Source organism: Polyodon spathula, chromosome 6 (genome assembly GCF_017654505.1).
Source record: "Polyodon spathula isolate WHYD16114869_AA chromosome 6, ASM1765450v1, whole genome shotgun sequence".
Taxonomy (NCBI): Eukaryota; Metazoa; Chordata; class Actinopteri; order Acipenseriformes; family Polyodontidae; genus Polyodon; species Polyodon spathula.
Window position 1 is genome coordinate 27,529,486 of NC_054539.1, and position 20,380 is coordinate 27,549,865.

Consider the following 20,380-nt stretch of genomic DNA (forward strand, 5'->3'; position numbering starts at 1 on the left):
CTGATAAACACTGATTTTGGAACATTATACAAAAACCACAACTTGTCTTAAAATACAGCCTGAATAATAAAAACCCTAAGTATAAATACATTACAGTACAGTGCTCACTTGCTGTAACATGGGTCTCGGGGACACACACAATATGAGCGTTATAACTGAAGAGCGGTGGACTCATGAAACAAAAATGTAACTTACCGTGAATTAACCATGGATAAAGCACCATGTAATCAATGTTATATTTTTTACAAAAAAAAAAGGTAACATTCCCACTTGTGGATCATTTTAATTAGCAATTTTTAAACTATAAATAGCCTGGCTAAACAGCGGTCGGGGAAGCAACAGACAAGCAAACCAAGTGCAAGAAGGAGAGCGGGTCGGGAGAGGGGAAGAGGGAATGGGTTCACCCCAGGTTTGGCTGACGGAGTGGGTCTGAAGCATCTTGTCTCCCAGAGAAAGCTGCAGCTCCTCTCACAGCAAAAAAGTGAATACATTAGGAAAGATAACTACGTGATAGGCCTAATATATTTAGTTATGAAATGCATTCTGAATATGATGTCTGTGTTATAACGTGCCAGCGCAGCTTTTCTTCAGTTCAGATACTCTGAACTCAGACTACTCAAAAGGGAGAGACATAAACGGAAGTTAGACTGAGAAGTTGTTTACAGTTTGAACATCACCGGTACTGTATTTACTGTAGAAATATTGCATGAATCACTAGTAAAGGGAATTTGGGGGCATGCTGTAGGAGCATTATATCCGAGGCGCCTTAACCAATAGCCTTATGGCGAGGGAGCACTATATAATGAACATGACATTGGTTAATTGGAGAAAAATAAAAACACAAGGTAGTTAAGGTACAGTAACCTCATAGGGCCAAGGCAAGAACTTGAGAACACCTCACCACCGTGGTGATTAGCACAGTACTGTACAGCAGTGGGGGTTGTTTTTTTAGTTCTTGTACTCTACTGCAAATATTTCAAAGCTGCTTCGACACTCCTTTTAACTGGTGTTGAACCTGACCTTGGAAGGAGATAAAATGCTGTCTCTTAGTAACACAATCTCTGCAATTGATTACATACTGCAGCAGTGTGTCCCAATGTTACATCACCGGTGTTTCCTTCAACAGTCACTGCAAAACCATGCATTCTGCAGGTTTAGGTTTAGGTTTCTGCATGTGTAGTCAAAGTATGCAGCCAAAAGCTGTAAAAAAGAGGTGCACCTGGAATTCCTGAATCAGAAGCTGGTCAGGCCTGATCATGTCTTTTCTTTCTATTTCAGATAATTGTCTGGAAGAGATATAGTGACTTTAAGAAGCTGCACAAGGACCTTTGGCAGATACATAAAAATCTATACAGGCAATCAGAACTCTTTCCACCCTTTGCCAAAGCCAAAGTTTTTGGTAAGATATCTTGCATGTCTCTTGTCTGAATACAGTAATGCATTAATGTACTGGACTATTATTATTATTTTTTAAATTTGTTTACAATATTATTGGTTAAAATGTATTATCCAAGTTATTTTACGCTAACTGTTTAACGTTACTGTTGCCTTAACAGCACATCAGTTGTCATGCTGCAGAATTTGCATTTACGTACTGCACTGCACAAAGAAACCAGTGCAGCAGAGTGTCTCAAGCTGTGATCTGTGAACTTAGTATCAAATATCAGCTAAACTGATGACTTAACAAGGAGACCTACAGGAAAGGCATTTTTTGTCCTTGTTTGTCCATTCCATTCAGTGGTATTCCGTGCTAATAGGAAACATGGAAACCTTTTCACAAAGCATTTACCCCACTGCTGAGTTTACACCATTTTTTTTTTGTTAAAGGCATAACAGACTGTTAAAAAAGTAGGAGCAAATCTCTAACGAAAAATCTCTATCTGAAGCTTTGTAGCATCATCATTTTGTTAAGAAATTTGGCACAGGGCTAAATGCTCTACTATAGTCCAGCATTATCTAGCTCTCTACACCAAAATGCAGTTTGGACCTAACTACAAGCAAACAATGTTGGCCCACTTTTTGAGTCCTTATCTTAAAGGCACTTTCACACCTAGTTCACTTGCAAGTGATTCGAATCGCAGCTCACTTGCAAACAAACACATTTTTTTCAGGTTTGTTTTGGTTCGTTTCACACCAGAAAAATTTAAGCAAACTTGAGTTTCTTTTAAAGTGCATTGAAATTAGTTTGTTTGGTTCACTTGCAACTCGCTCGGTTCTCTTGCTGATGACTAGAGCGAAATTTCTCTCTGGAAAAACTTTTTCCATCATGTTCAATATGGAGAATACTTTATGTGCTGTGGCTGTGCTGTTGTCCATACTCTCTTGGTTTACTTGGTGCACATGAAATCATTGCGAAAGAAATGTAACATGCTGAAAGAGCGTCAAGTATTTGTCGGGGAAAACGCTTGTTGGATTTGAGGCAATTATGAATATAAAAAATATTTACATATTGTACATTCAACCAACTGGAATTTAGCTGTTAATAATAATAATAATAATAATAATAATAATAATAATAATAATAATAATAATAATAATAATAATAATAATAATAATGTGCACGATATATAGCCTCTGTAGCCTGGATGTCGCCACCATTTCAAGTGATCTCAGATCTTGGTGTGATTTACGTGATTCTAAGCAAACCGAACCGGGCTTCCTTCTGCATCAAAAAGTCAAACGAACTAGGTGTGGAAGTGCCCTAACCTGTTGAGTGCTTATTTGTTTCATAAGATTTTTTTTTTGTTTTTTTTTTTTACTTTAAAAAAGACTTAATTGGATGATAAATGCCAAATGTTAACTGTAGTGACTTGATGCAGTGAATGTTTGAGTGTTTTTTCATGGAAACATTGTTCAGAGGTTGTTATTGTCAGAATAATACAAAACATGAAAATGTGGTTGTAGAATCTAGTTCAGATGGCAAATGATAAACACAAAGGCTTCAGTGCTTTTAAATTCAAGGCTGTGTTGTGCCGCTTCAGGCCGCTTTGATGAGACTGCGATTGAGGAGAGGCGACAGTGCTCTGAAGATCTGCTCCAATTCTCTGCCAACATCCCTGCTCTCTTTAACAGCAAGCAATTTGAAGACTTTTTCAAGGTACACAACAATATTGATCTACAAGACTGTGTGTGTGTGTGTGTGTGGGGGTGGGGTGGGGGCGGGGTTCAGAGAAAATTCTGTTATTTTGGATGCATGTATAAGCTTGTGCGCCTGTATTTGTGTATAATAGCCCCCAGAGCTGAAGACAAGTACAAATGCAAGCTGTGGGGGCCAAGATGTTATTTTAAATCAGCATTTTTTATATATGACAGACCACTTGGATAAATGACCACATTAAAGATTGTACTTGGATTTCTAAGTAGATTTCCACTTTTTACTTGCTCTGCAATTCTAAAATAGTCCGGCATACAAGCCAATGCCTATAACTAGTGTATAAGCCATCCCCAAACACAAGTGCATACTTTAATACAGCCCCTAAATTGTTACAACCCCATTTTCTCTGTTGCTTAAGCCCCACGAGGTCCTAAAAATGTAATGCTTGGGTTGTAGCCAAGTTTAGTATATTGTCACAAACCAAAGCAGAGAGTTCTCTTGGGCTGACTGCCTGTCCAGTTCTGGTGAGGACAGTACCGTCAGTGTAAACCCACCGGAAGCATATAGAAGCAGATCAAAGACACAGTGAGTAGCAACATTTCCAGCACCATGTAAGCTATGTAAAGCAAGTATTTGCTTGTTGAGACACAGAGATGATGATCATTTTAAAACTTTAGAAGCACTTACTTGAAATGTTTTTGTGTTTTACTTGATTAATCTCTGGGTGTGCAACCCATAGCCATCACAACTTTGGGTTTGTAATTAAATTAAGTAATGTTTCTTTTAAACACTGCCAAGCTCACACTTAGTCCTCTTGTGAATCCTCAGGAACTTGCACCATTAGTAGCTGCTGATTGTGGTTAGTGTTACGTGCTAATGTGTCTGATCTTTGCGTTTCAGGGTGGAGAGGTTCATGATGGCTCGGAGTTGATTGGCCCTGCTGAGCCCTTTTTTGACTTTGTTGCAGACAGTTTATCAGACTGCAGTTCAGAAGGTTTGTTAGCATTATAGAAGTAGTCTGCTCTTCCTTTTATTGCATTCCAAGATTGAAACCTATAGTTGAACAGTAAATTAACATTTACACAAGATTATTAATCAGATATTGTACAACAACCAGACACTGCTCTCCCATTGTTTTCTATATGGGTCAATCATTCTATTATTTCTCAATAATGGAACGGCAAATAAAGCATGACTGCGATGACACTAGTTATTTTCTAAAACCATTGCTTACTTATGAAACACTTTACATGGACACTCAAAAACTTTTTCATTGGACTGTAATGGCATTATTGTGGCTTGTTCCTCAGTAATAATGGAACCCCTTGTTCAAATCATGCTTTATTGACTACAGAGTTCCATTATTACCTTGTATCAGGTGACAGCAATGTTGTTATATATCACAATGTAATACAGTTTCTGTGGTTGACAGTAACTCTTTAAAGAGGTTACAAGTAGTTAAACAATTACATACATCTCACCTGTCTTGGTCCTCCCTTTTTTATGTACACTGACTGTCCAGACTCTACTCTCTTGCTTCAGTGTTTTATATGTTTTGAGGCGAAGGCTCCACCCACCCCCCTGGTTGCTAGGGAACAGTTTCATGCAGAATTACACCAAGTGTGACAAGGCAGGCGATTAAATATCTTATTTCAAAAACTGTTTCAAACTACACAAGTTTATTAAGTTGCAACTGTACAAAGCAATATAGTTGTATGGAAGACGGCAATGGTTTTATTTTGATTACATTTCATGCAGCATATAGGAAATTAAGTACTGTGAAGGCTGATATATTGTTAATGAAAAAGTCATTTCAGTGCCCAGTTGAATTTATAACTACATAAATATGTAGTTTTATAGTTAATGATATGAATTTGAATTAATGCACTTAACAACTCCACCCAGCGAGTCTTTATGGACAAGTCAGTTATCTACAGGAAGAGAGAAGAGCAAAACATCTTGGTAGCGGTCACATCATAAGTTTTGCCTTTATGATGATTATCGCTAAGGATCTTTCAGTATAATAAATAATTAAGACAACAAATCCCCATTGATATCACAAGAATCGGTTGTTTTAGCCCTAGCTAGACGTATTAAAGTTAAACAAAACAAACAAAAAAAACCCCAACAAACAGAGCTGTCTCTCTTTTATTAGTTTGGAGAGTATCAGAGAAACAAGAAAATGACTTTTTAGTATGGTACAGATAACAACCAATACTCTGTGTAATAATAGTCTATTGTGTAAAATTTATTTATTTATTTTCTAATCCCTGCTGTCACCACTTGATGGCAGTATTGCCAGACCTTTGTAATGTCTTCTTAAACTCATGGGCAGATATTAGACATGACTGTATGTAAAACTATGTTTTCTAAAAATGAAATGTATTTTACCCAATGAAAACTGCACTAGAATGTTGCAATTTGGGTCATTGTTTTAAATAACGTTTCTTTAATTCTAATAGTTTCTTTTTTATTTTATCATTTTAATCATTTTAACATTAGATGCAATCTTTTTAATTAACATAGCCACTTGCAATATAAATACAGGGCATCAAACTCAATTTTAAGTGATCAGGTACTTAATTTGCTAAATAGGCATAATTAACACATTTACAGTCGCCAAAACAATTGTCACTTTGTAACATGTAGTCATTAAAGCATTGTATAGGAGAATATTTTGCAAATATTTGTTAATTTTCCTGCTTCCTGCAGTTTAGCTGTTTGGTGATTTGTACGTTTTTCTATTTTATAGGTTTCATGCATTACTAAATGTATGCTAGGAAGATTAATGCAATACACATTTGAATAAATTAAGCATTAAAAAAAAAAAAAAAAAAAAAAAAAAAAAATATATATATATATATATATATATATATATATATATATATATATATATATATATATATATTAATGTATTTTATTTAAATTCCATTGTAAATCTGAATATGGTAAACAACAGTGGTTTTATGATGATTAAATGATCTATTATGAAATACTGACTACACATGCCTATGCATTGTTATACATAATATTATGTCCATTTTTAATTAATTCATTTAACATTTTCAATAGTATGTGTGGCTAAGATTAAATGTACAGTATTTGCAATTATTTTTAACTATTTGTTTTTTGATGCAAATGATATATTTGAATATAGCATTGATCTATTTTTTTTTTTTGTTTTAGTTCAGAAAGATTTAAGTGGCATTGATGATTTGACATTTACCAGTCAATCAGAATATGGAGGTAAGTTCCATTACATAAATTGAATGTCTTGACCGTACAGTACTACAGAAATATTTATTATTTTTAAAAAGTAACATAATACATTGCTAATTGTCAAAAAAATAAACAGAGCTTCAAATTATATTTATAATTATACCAGTTATTTTAATGTTTATTATATCTAGGATGTTGTATCGTTTCTAAGCATGCTAGTAGACATGTTACAGGTAAGACACATACCTGTATTCTAAATTCGTGTTGTTGTCGAATGTTAGACACGTAGAACACTAAACATTACAAGAAAAGTGCACTAGGCTGTTAGCATGGGAATCAGAGGGCTGAGTGTATGCATTATTATTCATGTTGTTATTGATGTGGTTCCTAAGGAAAGTGGTAGTGTTGTAATGACAAGAAGACTCATTTTCTATGCTAGTATGTAGTCTGTTAAGAAGGGCTTTGTAAATGTTTATTTTTATTTGTGTACAAAAGGATAATTAAAAATGAATTACAAACCAAATCTGTATTTTTAAAAACTAAGTGTACACTGTATAGTGTAGCATCCTCTGAGGAATGAAGATAATTTCCAGCACCTTTTTGTACATTGTATGAAGAAAATATAGCCCAACAGTACATTTGTTTTTAAAATGTATTTGTTTTTTATATACTAACCTAATATATTTATTAAATTACGTTTGTGAAGTACCTTACCTCTGATTAATAACATGTGCGGTAATACATTTATGGCATGGGTTTGTATGATGTTGGCCCTGGTACTGTGTATAAAAGTATAATTATAGAACTTGAGAACATTAACATCATTTTTGATAGAAAGTGCCGCCGTGATCGGCTGTTGCTTTTCCTGTTGCAGAAAAAAGCTTTTTATCTTAATGGGTGCTCAACTGGTAAAACCTTTACACAAACAAAGAAAAAAAAAACACAATCCTGTCAAAGTTCTGGGCAGTAAATAGGAAATTGTTTACACAGAAAGATCCAGATTATAAAAAATAAATAAATAAATAATGGAATGAATGCTGCTGCCCTGCAAATCCAGTTCCTGTTTCTCAAGGTTGATTAATTCCTAATACACCTGTCCTAGACAGCTTGTGCATCTTCTACATAATCTTTTCATCAGTAGAATAAGGATACAAATACAAGAAAGACAAAGAACAAAAGAGAATTGGAAATAAAGAGAATTTGATTAAATAACCGAGTTCCTGGTAAATGCTGCAAATCCACTGCTTCTTTTGTAGCAGTTTTTTAAAGAAATTTGAAATAAGATTCCACAAACAAACAGTGTGACTGTTGTGTAGTTTACAGTGTATTGCAATTATTCTGTGTATTGTTTCTGCTCAGATCATTATTTACCATGCTTACGAGCTATTCAGATATCTCCCTTTTTAGACACTGGGTCTTCTGAAAAAATTCCTTGTGCTGCAGTTTTGAGGGGTATAATTTATGTCCCCTCTAATTTTGTATTATATATTTATCATTCCACAGTTGCACTGGGTGCTGAAATGTCAGTTTCACACCACAAAGTGGTCATTTTTAAAACTACCTCAGAAATCTAGCTTCCAAAAATACTTTTCTAAATCCTGCTCTGTGGTTGAAAAACATACATTGTATAAATGTTCCCTTTGAATTTAGTAATTTAAATGCACAAGGTAAACATAGCTGATATTAATAGTATGCTAGTAAAAGGATGTTTACAATAATATACTAGCAGTGAGCTACTTCTTTTAGGGCTTATTCCAAAATATTAGGGGGGAGGTGTTTATTAAGTGAAGTCAGTGATTCAGTATCCCTCTTTAAATGTGTACTGTTGCTGTATATACTGTAAATGTTCAGGTGTTTCCAAAAAGTATATAAAACTTAATTTGATCCCTGTACTGTTAACTGTTTTCGTTCAGGATATATATATATATATATATATATATATAATACACACATATGTACACATTATATATATATATATATATATATATATAATATATATATATATATCATATATCTATATATAGCATCGTATCGAATTTTAAATCAAAATTCAAATTCAAAAAATTTTCTTATTATTTGGTGGTAAAACGGACGACTTCAGTTGTGCTTTGATGTAAACCTCCGTAAAAAATAAATATTTATAACGAAAACTTAATCAAAAATTGCTTTTGAAATAAAAAATACTCCACGTAAATTTATTGTACTGGGAAGATTGTGGTAACACAAAATTCCTTTAGTACAGTCTGATAGGACAAGCATTGATGGGCTGAATGGCACCCCAAAATGTTCTCCTTTTTTTAGGAAAGCAATATAAGCCATAGTGCTGAATTTGTTGCCTGGTAACCACACTCAGACTACTCATAAGGTCAGCGGTACCCTAAATATGATCAATTTACTACCAATGATTGTGTGGACCATTTGTTTTGTGTGTTACCCAAAAATGAGTTTCCTGAATTGTGACTGCCAGGAGTAGCGTAATATTTAATGTACTGTTGTCCTTGGCAGTCCTTAGCCAGTTTTTATTTATTTTTTTTTTTTTTAGAAACTGTTATAACCAGTCTTTACATTGCAGACGGATCATTAAAATATATTTAAAAATACCAGGATATTTTGTGAGTTATTGTTGTTACTTTGAGCTCGGTATTGCTTTTATTGCATTTATGAATGTATTCAATGATATTTACAGGATAGGTGTGATGCAGTATGGGTTGTGTGGTTTGGTTTTTAATGTCTGCTTTTTTTTTGCTGAGCTCTGACCCATAGGAAAGGCCAGCAACACATTTAATGCACTGCACTCCCACATTCAGACTCATTCAGACAAGTACAGACAAGACCCGAGTATGATAAGCTGCATACTATAAAAGATAAACTGACTCATAAAAACATACATAAATGTTTGTACAAACCAACCCAAAAAGATGGTGCTGCTAATTGTACTGTCCCTAAGAATGAGGTTAAAAGGCTGTAAACCTATATATCAGTACATTTTTGTTTGATCTCTTGATGGTTACTGTCTGCAACATCTCTTTAAACTGTTTTCTTTTCAAGGTGCTTATTTCCCTTAATATTAAAATCTGTTGAATAACGGATTTCAGTCTTGTTTTGTGACATCGTAGTTGATGATAATTTAGTTTATCCCTCCCACAGTGTCTCAAGCGGCTATCTAAATAGATTATCTTGATCTTTCTATTATAGAACGTTTTTGTGTACCTCTTTCTCTGTCAGTGCCATCAAGGTTACTGCTGCTGTTTAGCATACAGTTCTCCATTAGCAAAGATACTTCAGTATATCATCTGGTCAAACAACTTATTTTACATTGCTGGCACATTCAGGGGAAGGTGGATTTGAATGTCAGCCACTGTCAGGCAGGGTTTTCAGAAACAGCCAGCATGCTTGCCCTTAATGCATACTTTCCTGTAGGGAGATGTGAAAAATAAACCTGTGTACCATAGGGATAGTCAGTGCCCACTCAGATTATAGAGAAAGTCACAGTAACTTCCTGAGGTGATTTTCCTCACAGGCCTCTGCCTTTGTCTTGTAGTACTTGCCCTGTGCAAGAATATAATTTTAGCAGAGGTAATTTTGACCAGAGACAGGTTGCTTGTTGAAGCATTTCTCTCAATCTTCAACAAAAAAGTTTGCATTTCTTTAACCCTTAGACACTATTGTTATTCAAAGAGTTTGGATAACGAATACAGCTTTTGAACAGCAATACTTGTTTTGGATTGTAGAGTTCTAGCTGCCTGGCATAGACATGTGTAACATAGGCTAGATCATATAAGTGTCTATTATAGCAGCTCAATAGTGCTGCTATAAGTTATGGTTTCAACTGTGTTTCCATGTTTCAACCATTAACATCTCGCTTACATCACAAATACTGGTACTACTAATATTTACAAAACTCAGATAATGAATTACAAAAAACTTTGTTAAATATAGTTATGGTTTAAGCTTAAAGCCACAGAAGAAAATTACATATATTGGTATAATTATGAAGTAGGTCTCTGGCAGAATATATCATAGTCAGGGGTTCAGTAGGTCCTTTCATTGTTAAAGGTGTTGCTAAGGTTTTAAAATTAATTTTCTTTCCTCTGCCATTTTTACTGCTGCCCTTGTCACTGAATTCTACCCTGCCCATCACCTGGATGCAGCTCAGTTATGGTTGGTATGGCATTTACTGACTCATGTGGCTTAATGCTGCACCATTGAAGTAAAGTTAATTGTCATTTTTAAGTAAGGAATGTTCTGACCTTTGTGGTTTTAAGCTTAAATCGGAACTGTTCTTCTTCTAATGAATAGGAATAACAGTTGGTGCCATCAAGGGTAGCACCGATCAGTCGACAGGTCAGTTAGTCGAATAGAACATGTCAGTCAATCTCAGAAACTGGTAGTTGACTAATCGCATGTCTCATGATTGTGGAGCTTGCACTTTCAGATGGATGAAAGTGCAGTTGTGGTTGCAATCCATTAACATATAAATGACATTTCAGAATATGAATAAATAGTTTTTGTTTTTTTTTTTAACTTCCAAACAGTGTTAAAATATAGTGCACAATCAGGAAAAACACTATAATCACAGAGCACCAGGCAGTATGAAATAACATTATTTATTTATTTATTTATTTATTTTTAAGTGGCAGCTAGTCAACCTCTTCAACTGTTTTTACCGAATCAATTGTCAAATTAGCAGTCATTCTACCCCTAGTGCCATCTAGTGATCTGCCCCTTCCTGTAATTTTGCATACCCTGCTGTGCACTAAATGATCCTACTAAACACAAATGTCTACAGCTATTTTTATGATCTGATTGCTGTAATGCAGATATCTGACATTTTGTGCCCTTTAGTTCTCACGTTATTCACAATATGTATTGAATAGATTATGCAAGTATTAAGAGGTGAAACGGCAGTATTACAGCAGCGTTTTCCAGCAGGATTCTGGGAAAAATCAGTAAGTAGCTCTCTTTCACAGCAGTGAACCATGCTGTACACATTAACCCAGAGTAAAAAAAAAAAAAAAAAAAAAAAGTGAGAGGGATACCAAAAAAGAAAAAAAAGTGCATATTTAACCAAATGAGCTGACTAAGAACAGTACTTTACTGATATAATCCAAGATGAATCAATTTGGTGCAGTGATTAAAAATAAAAAAAAAGATTTTGTACAAGATTTTAGAAGCAGCATTTTTTCATTGCTTTTTGTCTGTTGTATCTTCATTCTCAAAAACAGTTCTCAATCGATTACAAATGCGTTGAAACAAACCATATATCAAGATTTTTAAAATATGTTTAAATGAGTGCTCTTACTGTCATCAGTGTTGTCACACTGTTACAAAAATGCACGTATTTTTCACTTATCCGTTTCACTTCTTGTGTTCTTGGCTTGGGAAGCTTTCTGTTTGGTCACCCTCGCTGTTACTGTTTCAGTAATGTATTTATGTTACGACCCCTCTCTAAAGGCGTTGGAGATTAAATAAGTAATAAACAAGACCCTAAAATCAATTTTCTAATTAGTGCCTTGTTTTAAAATGAAATTTACCATATGCAAGATGTTCCAACTAAATATTTATTTTTAACACGGACAGTATATAGTAAAGGCTGGTTCATACTTCAATTAATTTTTCTCAACATGCTTCAGTCCTGCGAACCACTGTCATGCAGCCCGACCAGCTAGAGTTCACCGTTCAGCCAATCATTATGGAAATATGCTTCTTAAGATTTCACACATAACCACATAGTGGTATGCATGCTTGTCACAAATGGTTCAAAAGAACACAGGAACAGAAATCTAATGTAATGTAATTTTCCAGGCCTCTCGAGTGACGGTGATCTGATATCTTTGCTAGTGGACACAGACTCTGTTGCTGAGCTTGATGATGGAATGGCCTCAGCTAGGGACTCTCCAAACAAGCTGCTGGGTGGCCCGTCTCCCGAACCTGCAGGAAAGGAGTCTGTCAGCTATGATCCGGAGATGAGCAGAAACGGTGCAGAGGCAGGCAGCAGGGGGGCACTCTTCACTAGCAGCCTGAAGACCAAAACGGGGAAGAAAGACTACCTAGATAAGGCGGACGAGCTGATAAAGCTGGCTCTGCAGAAAGAAGCTGAACAAGACTATGAGGGGGCCTTCTCTTTCTACAGAAGTGGAGTGGATCTGCTTCTCCAAGGAGTTCAAGGTATTAAAACTTTAAGGGGTAATGTACTAAGATGGGCCAGTCGTAGTGCAAACATACCGCAGTTTGCATTTTCGTTACGACATTTCGCAAAGTGCACATTTTGTCGTATGTAATAAGAAGAAATATGTTAATGAAGAGAGCCGCAATACACTAATTTAAATATTATTTGCGTCATCTTAGCCAGATCTGTAGCAAGAGTTGTGCAACATTTTTTCAAATCAAATAGGGGCAGTTGAGTTGTGTTTTGCTGCAGCAGAGGGTGCCTGAAGGATAACGTCTATACATGCAAGGGTGCAAGAATCAAAATAACATTGTTTTTGTTAAATGTAAACATCATCTGTACAATGCATTCTGTTTTGTCTTCATTTTACCTATTTTAATACTGTCACCTTCACCCACAAAAAGCTTTTCATAACCCCTTGCTAAACCGGCATATGCAATACAATAAAATAGCACACACATACATTTATAGTGCTCAATGCATTTTAAAAGTAAATCGTTGCACTGAAATAACACTAACGTCTTTTGGGTAGGCTACACGTTACATTATGTAAAAATATAAATTTGTACAGTAGGACAATACAGTATACTGTACAGTAGTAAAATCAAATGAATACCTAGCACACTTTCTTTTTACTTTAGCCTATTGGTAACACAAAATAAATCATGCAAAATAAAAGATTATTTTAAATTGAAACTAAATCATTGTAGCATTTTATTATATATTTTTTGAAATGTTTTAGTTATTATTTTTAACTTGGCCTACTTAGTAGCCTAGACAATTAACACACAATAGATCATGGTCTTATAAAATACTCAGCTGGAGGGGTTAGTGGCACATGTGTTCCTAACACGTTGGGGAAACCAGAAATGCCATAGAAATTTATTTTCAAGGCTTAAGTACACCCTGACTTTAGTGAAAATTAGGTAGTTGGGTGTTTGCCTCAAAAATGCATTGAACACTGGCAACACGTGAGAAAAAGTGGACTGGGAAATGCCAGCAACAATTGCGATTGTTTAAAACATGCGTTCTTAATAGATTGATGCAATTGTAAGTGTCGCAGTTGTCAGCAGCTTTAGTACATCTCATTATAATGTTTGAGAGTCCTCATTTGCATTGTCTCCACCCCCTTTTTGCTAATTTTTGCAGGAACGTCCATAATTACATATTCATCTGGTTGAACCGCAAAGAAAAACTGCTGTCACAAAGCATTTCCTAAAAAGCCGCTAACAGCATTGCGCATGCTTAGTGCATTTCACTCTAGATTTCCAGCTCATTTGCGACTATTACAATAGGCGGAACGCTTTAGTACATCTACCCCTCAATGTGTTACAGATGCTCTAGACCCAGTATTGTTACATTCACGTTGTTTACTGTGTAAATGGCAAGTAATGTATTTAATTAAGCATCCTGGTTCACTCCTGTGTATCCACGAAATTGATTTTCTGGGGAAAACATCTCTGGTACTATTCACAGTGTTGTAATCATGTAACTTTAATGTACACCCATGGGATATTTGACATCCTCTTATTCAAAATGGCTTCTCTTGACATTAAAATGGCCACTGTTGTTTTGAATGCACTTTGTTGTGACACAGGGCTTTGTTTTCATTCACAAAAATACAGATTTCCTGTTTATAACTAGACTTTTTCCTTGTTTACACTTTTTTTTAGGGGCTCACAAAATACTGAAATAAATCACTCAGCTTTTAGAATACATATTTTACTGTGATTTTTAAAACATTGAAAGGAGCAAGTCTGTCCATAACTATAGCAATACTGAGAGAAACTAGTAAAATGTATCTACAGAAGTTGCTTTTAATATTGGCAATTTTCTGTTTACCAGTCTGTAACCTTGTAGTAGATAATGCACAATTTTATTTAATAGAGGAATTTGTCCCAAGGCCATGAAACAGTTGTATTTTGGGGAGATATGTGAACTGTGGTGTTGATGAAACCTGATTAGGTAGCACAAGTTAGTCACAGTAACAGAATATGCAGATATGAGGAGACACCCTGCCTGTTGGTACTGTATGTCACAAAATGTTTTTGCATGTGCATATGATAGATGTGGGTCATGAGTGTTTTCTTTGTCATAATACTAATAGCTACAATATTGTATTTGCAGCTGTAGTGGGGGTTGTATTGAGACTCTAGGTGGTTAGGGATTAAATTACCTTGGTTTTACTATCTATCTGAAATAGATCAAGCTGGAGAGGACAAATACCTAAAATGGCACAGTTCTGTGTCTGTTGAATTAAATAGCCCATACTGTGATGAAGACCAGGATTAAAGCTTTTCAGAATCGCCCTTTTTTATATATAGAAGACACTCTTCTGACACATCTTCTGTATAAAATGACTAACCTCTAATAACCTTGTTTCTTTATAGCCACTTGTAGTAGTGTTATACATAATACGTTGCCTTGCAGGACTGTGGAGCTGCAACTGTGTTTATTCTTTCTTACCTGCTTTGAGTTTCTGTAACATTACAGGTTTGTTGAAGGGTAGACAGCAGGGTTCCTGTTTATTAACAAGCACCTGTACATCTTGAAGTACTCTCAATATGTATTGTATGTCAGCACTCCTGCTGAGCATGTGCTGTGAATGATTGGCTGCCTTTCACTATTCAGTATACGTCTAAAAACACAGCAGAACTCCTCAGAGGCAGTTATTTGAATGTGGTTGCGAGTTGAGTCAATGCAGAAATTGGAAAGCTCCGTATTTAATTTGTCATTTGCCAGTAGGCATTGCAAAAGCTGACACACACACGCCAGAAATCTACACTGCAGCTTCACGAGAACTTTGTGTTGTGTTTTGTGTAAAATTCTCAAAATCACAAATTTTGAAGTTGTATGGAGCGCTCGTATAGACAAAACATTTAAAGAAACCTAACTGGGCTTCAGAATAGTGGATCTGAATGGCATATGTGATGTGATTACAAAGCAATAGACAACCAGACAGTGATAACTTGTCAGCAGCTCTAGCAGTCTATAGTTTTATGGTTTTTCAAAATGATTTTTTGTAGTAAACTAAACAGACAATAACATGCTTGAAGATGGCAACCTTAGCTTTAAATAATGAATATGCAAGTGACATTCCACAAAAAAAAATAGTAGAAATAAGGGTTCAATTACCTATTTAATGCTCGGTTTCCATTAGACACACATTTATTAACTGTGATTCTGCCGTGAAATTAAGACACTTTTTGGTCCTGTTTCCAGCTGGTCAGTCAACGTTTGTCTTGCCCAGATTTCACCTTCCCCTGGTGGTGAAGTGACCCACATGTTTTTCGAAATGTCAGGAGCTGCCCAGCTTGCCTTCTAATAGTGGTATCTCATTTATTAACAACATCATTAAATGAAGCAGTAGGTCTATTGTCCGTTGAATTTAATTTCTTTCCTTGTCTGCATATCCTCCATATTATATTGCAGCCTTGTGCTTGGCATGAGCTAGAGAGAACAGCTTTGTCCTTTTTTAATTTTTATAACATTTTCTGGAATGCTGGTTTAAACCTATATTAGTGAAAACACATCTTTACCTTTAAACCACTTCGCTACACTGAACCTTGCTGATAAGCAAAGTACCATCTACTTTCTTACACTGCAATGTAAAACAGCAGTTCCCAAACGCAGTATTTATTTATTTTTTATCTGCAACTGAATCCGTTCTGTCCTGCTAAGAACTGAATTTACTGTTTTACATCCATAATAAAATAGGCATTGATCAATTTCCTATCTGTACCATGCAATTGATATCAGCATGGGTAAATGACACATGCAAAAAAGAGGTCCATTGGTGAATAGTGGGTATCGTATCTTACAGGATCGGATATGATAGGCTTAGCTGTATTAGACTTTAATTTGCAACTGCCAGAGCTATAACCAGGTCACACCTTTTGAGCCTTCCTGGTATGTGTTATTTTGGTATGTCTGATTTATCAGTAAATAAACAGCTAATCTCTCTCTCTCTCTCTCATTAATAATACCATGTGTAAAGACTGATACACGCCAGATGAGTTGTGACAAAATGAATAGAACCTATACTTTTGATAATTACTTTTCACACCAGGGTAACACTAGAGCAATGCAAAATAAATAGAATTGAATCCTATTTTTTGGAATTTGTCGTGCGACAACTACGTAATTGACCAATCAGAGAGCAGCTTCAGTGCCTGTGGTCCAGCAGGGTAAAGTGTCCAGAGTGATATAGGAAATAATTTTGTAGGCTTGTTCGCTAGCCAGGAATTCAAAGGTAGTTTTAAACCTTCAAAGGTTCATCAGGTGGCATTCACTATTGACAGTGTGTGAATTCTATAAATCCCACATTAAATGTCACTCACATGCAAAATTAGATCTTTTGATTTGTATAATGCATATTACGTAAACAAAAATTATTGTATTAAAATCCATTACTAAATCATTATATGTAACAAATCTTAATTATGCCCCTACCATGTATGTAGAAAGGTATAGTATGCCAAAACTCTGGGGGGTGGGGGGTTGTAGTGTAATGTACTGAATACATACTGTACAAGACAGTGTAAGAAGTGCTATTGTGGAAAATACAAAATATATGCTAACAGTAATAATTTTAATTTCGTTAATAGCACCATCCACAACTCCCCCTCCAGCTCGTGTTATCCAGAGGCAAACCTTTAATTTCTTCATTCGCCATCTCGACAGCAAAGCGTTGTAAAGCGTAAGCTGTATTAAATGTAATGTCTCTCAATCACTCTGTTGTTTGGGATTTTTTTGTTAAATGCCCAGACGACCATAAAAAAAAAAAAACAACTGCGATGACTGTTGATGTATCATGGAAGCACAACCAATCTCCGAAGTCACTTGAAAAGCAAAGTTATTATTATTATTATTATTATTATTATTATTATATTATTTGTAGTAGTAATAAAATGTGACTGTGCCTGATAACCTGCTTGGAACGGTGACTCTAAATTATGCAAATTAGTACCATCGAAGGTTTGAACCTTCCTTCGGTAACTTGTTCTGAACCTTCGAAGGTCAAAAGGTACCCTTCGTCGTAGCTTTAGCAATAAATATGCAGTGGTAAAATACCCAGTTTTATGACAAAGATTATTATAATTATAAAGATACAGATTTGAAAGGTATGGGAGTTCATTGCGAAGGCATTGGATAAGCCTGGTTTGTATGATTTATTGCCAGATATGTTGAAATACCATCAGAGAAGGCACTCATAATTACTACATCATGTTGATGAATATATACCAGTCTTGATCATAGTTTTGTCAAAAGCAATGTTTATAGTTTAATCTGGCAGTTTTCAAACCTTTTGCATCACTTCAGTGTCGCTTCTGGAGTGTGTGGTCATGTCGCAGCGAAAGTATCTTGTCGCCAAATGGAAATCAGCATCGTGTCTGGTGTGTGGCATCCTTAAGAGTGGGTTACACTGACAAATGATCAATTCTTTGACTTTATTCCCTAACACTTTCTCTTGCGGCAGGGATGTGTGTGAATGGGTAATGTTTGAGCACCATCTATAATCTTGTAAGAAGTGTCACAACTACTACACGCTATGTTGCCAAATCTGTTTTGTCCGAAAAACCACAACTAAGTCGGAACAAATTAGTGTTTAAAGGCCCAAAATCTGAACTGTCCAGATGAAATTGGGATGGGTGGCCACCCTAAAGGAAGTAGGTGTTATTGACTATATTTACATATCATATAAGAATTGTCAGGTTTTGTGTGTATCTGTCATAGTTCATCTAATAAACAGTATGAAATATTTTGTCACTAGTACCTTGGTTAACAAGACAACCTTTTTTATTTTAACAAATATATAATGTGTTTTTTAATAATGATATGCCAAAATATGCTGTGCATTTAAAATGTAGCACCAATATTCTAGTAACGTAATGATGTTAGGCTAAACAAAAGGATTTATACATACAGGTAGTCTATCCAGGCTATAAAATATGAATACTGTATAAAATGTCAGTACAGTATATAGTGGGTTGTGGCGAAGCACATATTTTAAACCTACATACCTGTATGTGCTCTGGAATACTGTTTACCTGTAAATACGTCACTGTAAAGCAATGAGATTTTTTTAAACATAGTACTGACCTTTGGCAAAGTTTCATGATCATGTAGAACAGGGGTTCCAAAACTTTAACTAAAAGACACAACTCTACTGTCAACTATTCAAAAAGGAAAAACAAGTGTAGTAAATAGAAAATATGAATAAAACTTACAGTCCAGGAGTGCTCTTAATGTGATGGATGTGCCTGCTTCTCATTGCTCAGTTTTTCCAGCTGGTGGCATATATCAGCTCTAAACACTCATTTGCTAAAGTTTCACAGCATACAACACACTGGGGCAAAGGAAAATCCAGACTTTAAGTATGCATCGTTATATTTTCTCACCACTTTCACTGGCTCATTTTGAGTAGATTTAGAAGGTCCAGGCCAGTACACCCTTGTCATTTTCAAACAATAAATCAATCCCATGACAAATTCAAAATGCAGGCAGTTACTTTTTAGAGTTGTAAAATTGACGACTGTACTTCAGTAGCTAAGTTACCACTCACCGAAGCATGCCTTCAAGCTCACATGACCAGAGCTGGATTTTGGTATCATGGGCCCCTGGAAAAGGAACCAGAACAGACCCCCCCTACCCCCCCCACCCCCAACTTTTAATAACTGGATTAAAGTGAAAAGAACCTTTAAAAGACAATGTTAGGAATATTAAAATGTTAGTAAGTAATAACACAATACCACAATCTATCTGAAAACTAAACAGCATGTTACTTAAACTTTCCTAATCACCTCTGTTCTATGTAAACATACATCACAGAGTAATTAAATCAGACTTAAATTAATCATCTTCTTGATTTAATCTGTGCAAAGTCTCTAATAATGTAATTAAAATCCAGTTTTCTGAATATATCACATTTTATGGACATGATGGCAAAGCTGTTTAGGTGATCCTGGTTCATGGTGACTCACAGTTCATTCTTAATGAGTCCCAGAACAGTTAGTGCACATTAAGGACAGGTAAAAAGCGCAAAGCAGGGGTGACATTCGGAATCGCGGAAATCACTTGAGAATTCAGGATAATTTGAAGGTGGTCAAACGCTGTTCTCTTGTCCTTGCCAGAAACAAATTTAGTAAACTGGAGCGTTTCTAATAGGAAATATTCATCCAGATCTGAAGGATAGGTTTGCAAGAGTGTAGCATCAGCTTTGATGTCATATTCTGACATGTTCTACAAGTCGGTAAGGAAGCCAAACAAGTTATACACAGTAACATACGCTTTTGATCGGTGCAAGCAATCTGTTTAAAGAGTAACCAGAATCTTTAGGAAAATATGGACACGAAATCTGCTTCTGTCCTGTAGTAAAATTTAAGTTACACTGGGGCAATCGTGATCCTGCAGAGCACTGAGTGGTCGTCTCTGCCGTCACTCTTCGGCTCTATATTTCTTCTTCACTGCAGCTTACATTGCATGATTTTCAAAATCATTAATATGATCACAAATCTCATCCAGAAATGTTTTCAGAGATGTTTTGTGCTTGAATGGATTTACTAGTTTTGTCAAATCTCTCCAGAATGTTGTTCCACAGGTCTGTGGGTTAAAGCGAAAGGCAGATTGAAGTTACCTTGATGGTTAATAGGCGATGTGGGCAGACTGGGTCAGACTACTTGTTCTACTACTTTCTAATTCTTCAGGCCTGTTATTTGGAACAGTAGTGCAGCCAAAACGCTTGTTGACCAGTTATTCAGGTTAATTTGTTGTTGTCGTTACTTGTATTTTATAGGATTTAAAACCGAATTTGAGAGTCTCGGAACGTTTTCCAGCAGGCATTTTTCACACATTACAACTTTGTTTCTGTTATTACCCAGTCCCAGACACCTTGCAGA

The 20,380-nt window shown here is 35.6% G+C and overlaps 1 protein-coding gene across 3 annotated transcripts in view; it reads left to right on the top strand.

The window, feature by feature from the left end:
- The window catches only part of LOC121317098 (ribosomal protein S6 kinase delta-1-like), a 79,836-nt gene that overhangs the window by 9,777 nt on the left and 49,679 nt on the right, over positions 1 to 20,380 (top strand). The window contains exons 3-7 of one of the 3 annotated variants that reach the window (XM_041252697.1): positions 1,279 to 1,399; positions 2,982 to 3,097; positions 3,995 to 4,088; positions 6,281 to 6,340; positions 12,119 to 12,481. In XM_041252697.1, the coding sequence (XP_041108631.1) occupies positions 1,279 to 1,399; positions 2,982 to 3,097; positions 3,995 to 4,088; positions 6,281 to 6,340; positions 12,119 to 12,481 (754 nt within the window). The remainder of the gene's footprint in view (positions 1 to 1,278; positions 1,400 to 2,981; positions 3,098 to 3,994; positions 4,089 to 6,280; positions 6,341 to 12,118; positions 12,482 to 20,380) is intronic. The other 2 variants (XM_041252698.1, XM_041252699.1) reach the window with 2 other exon arrangements.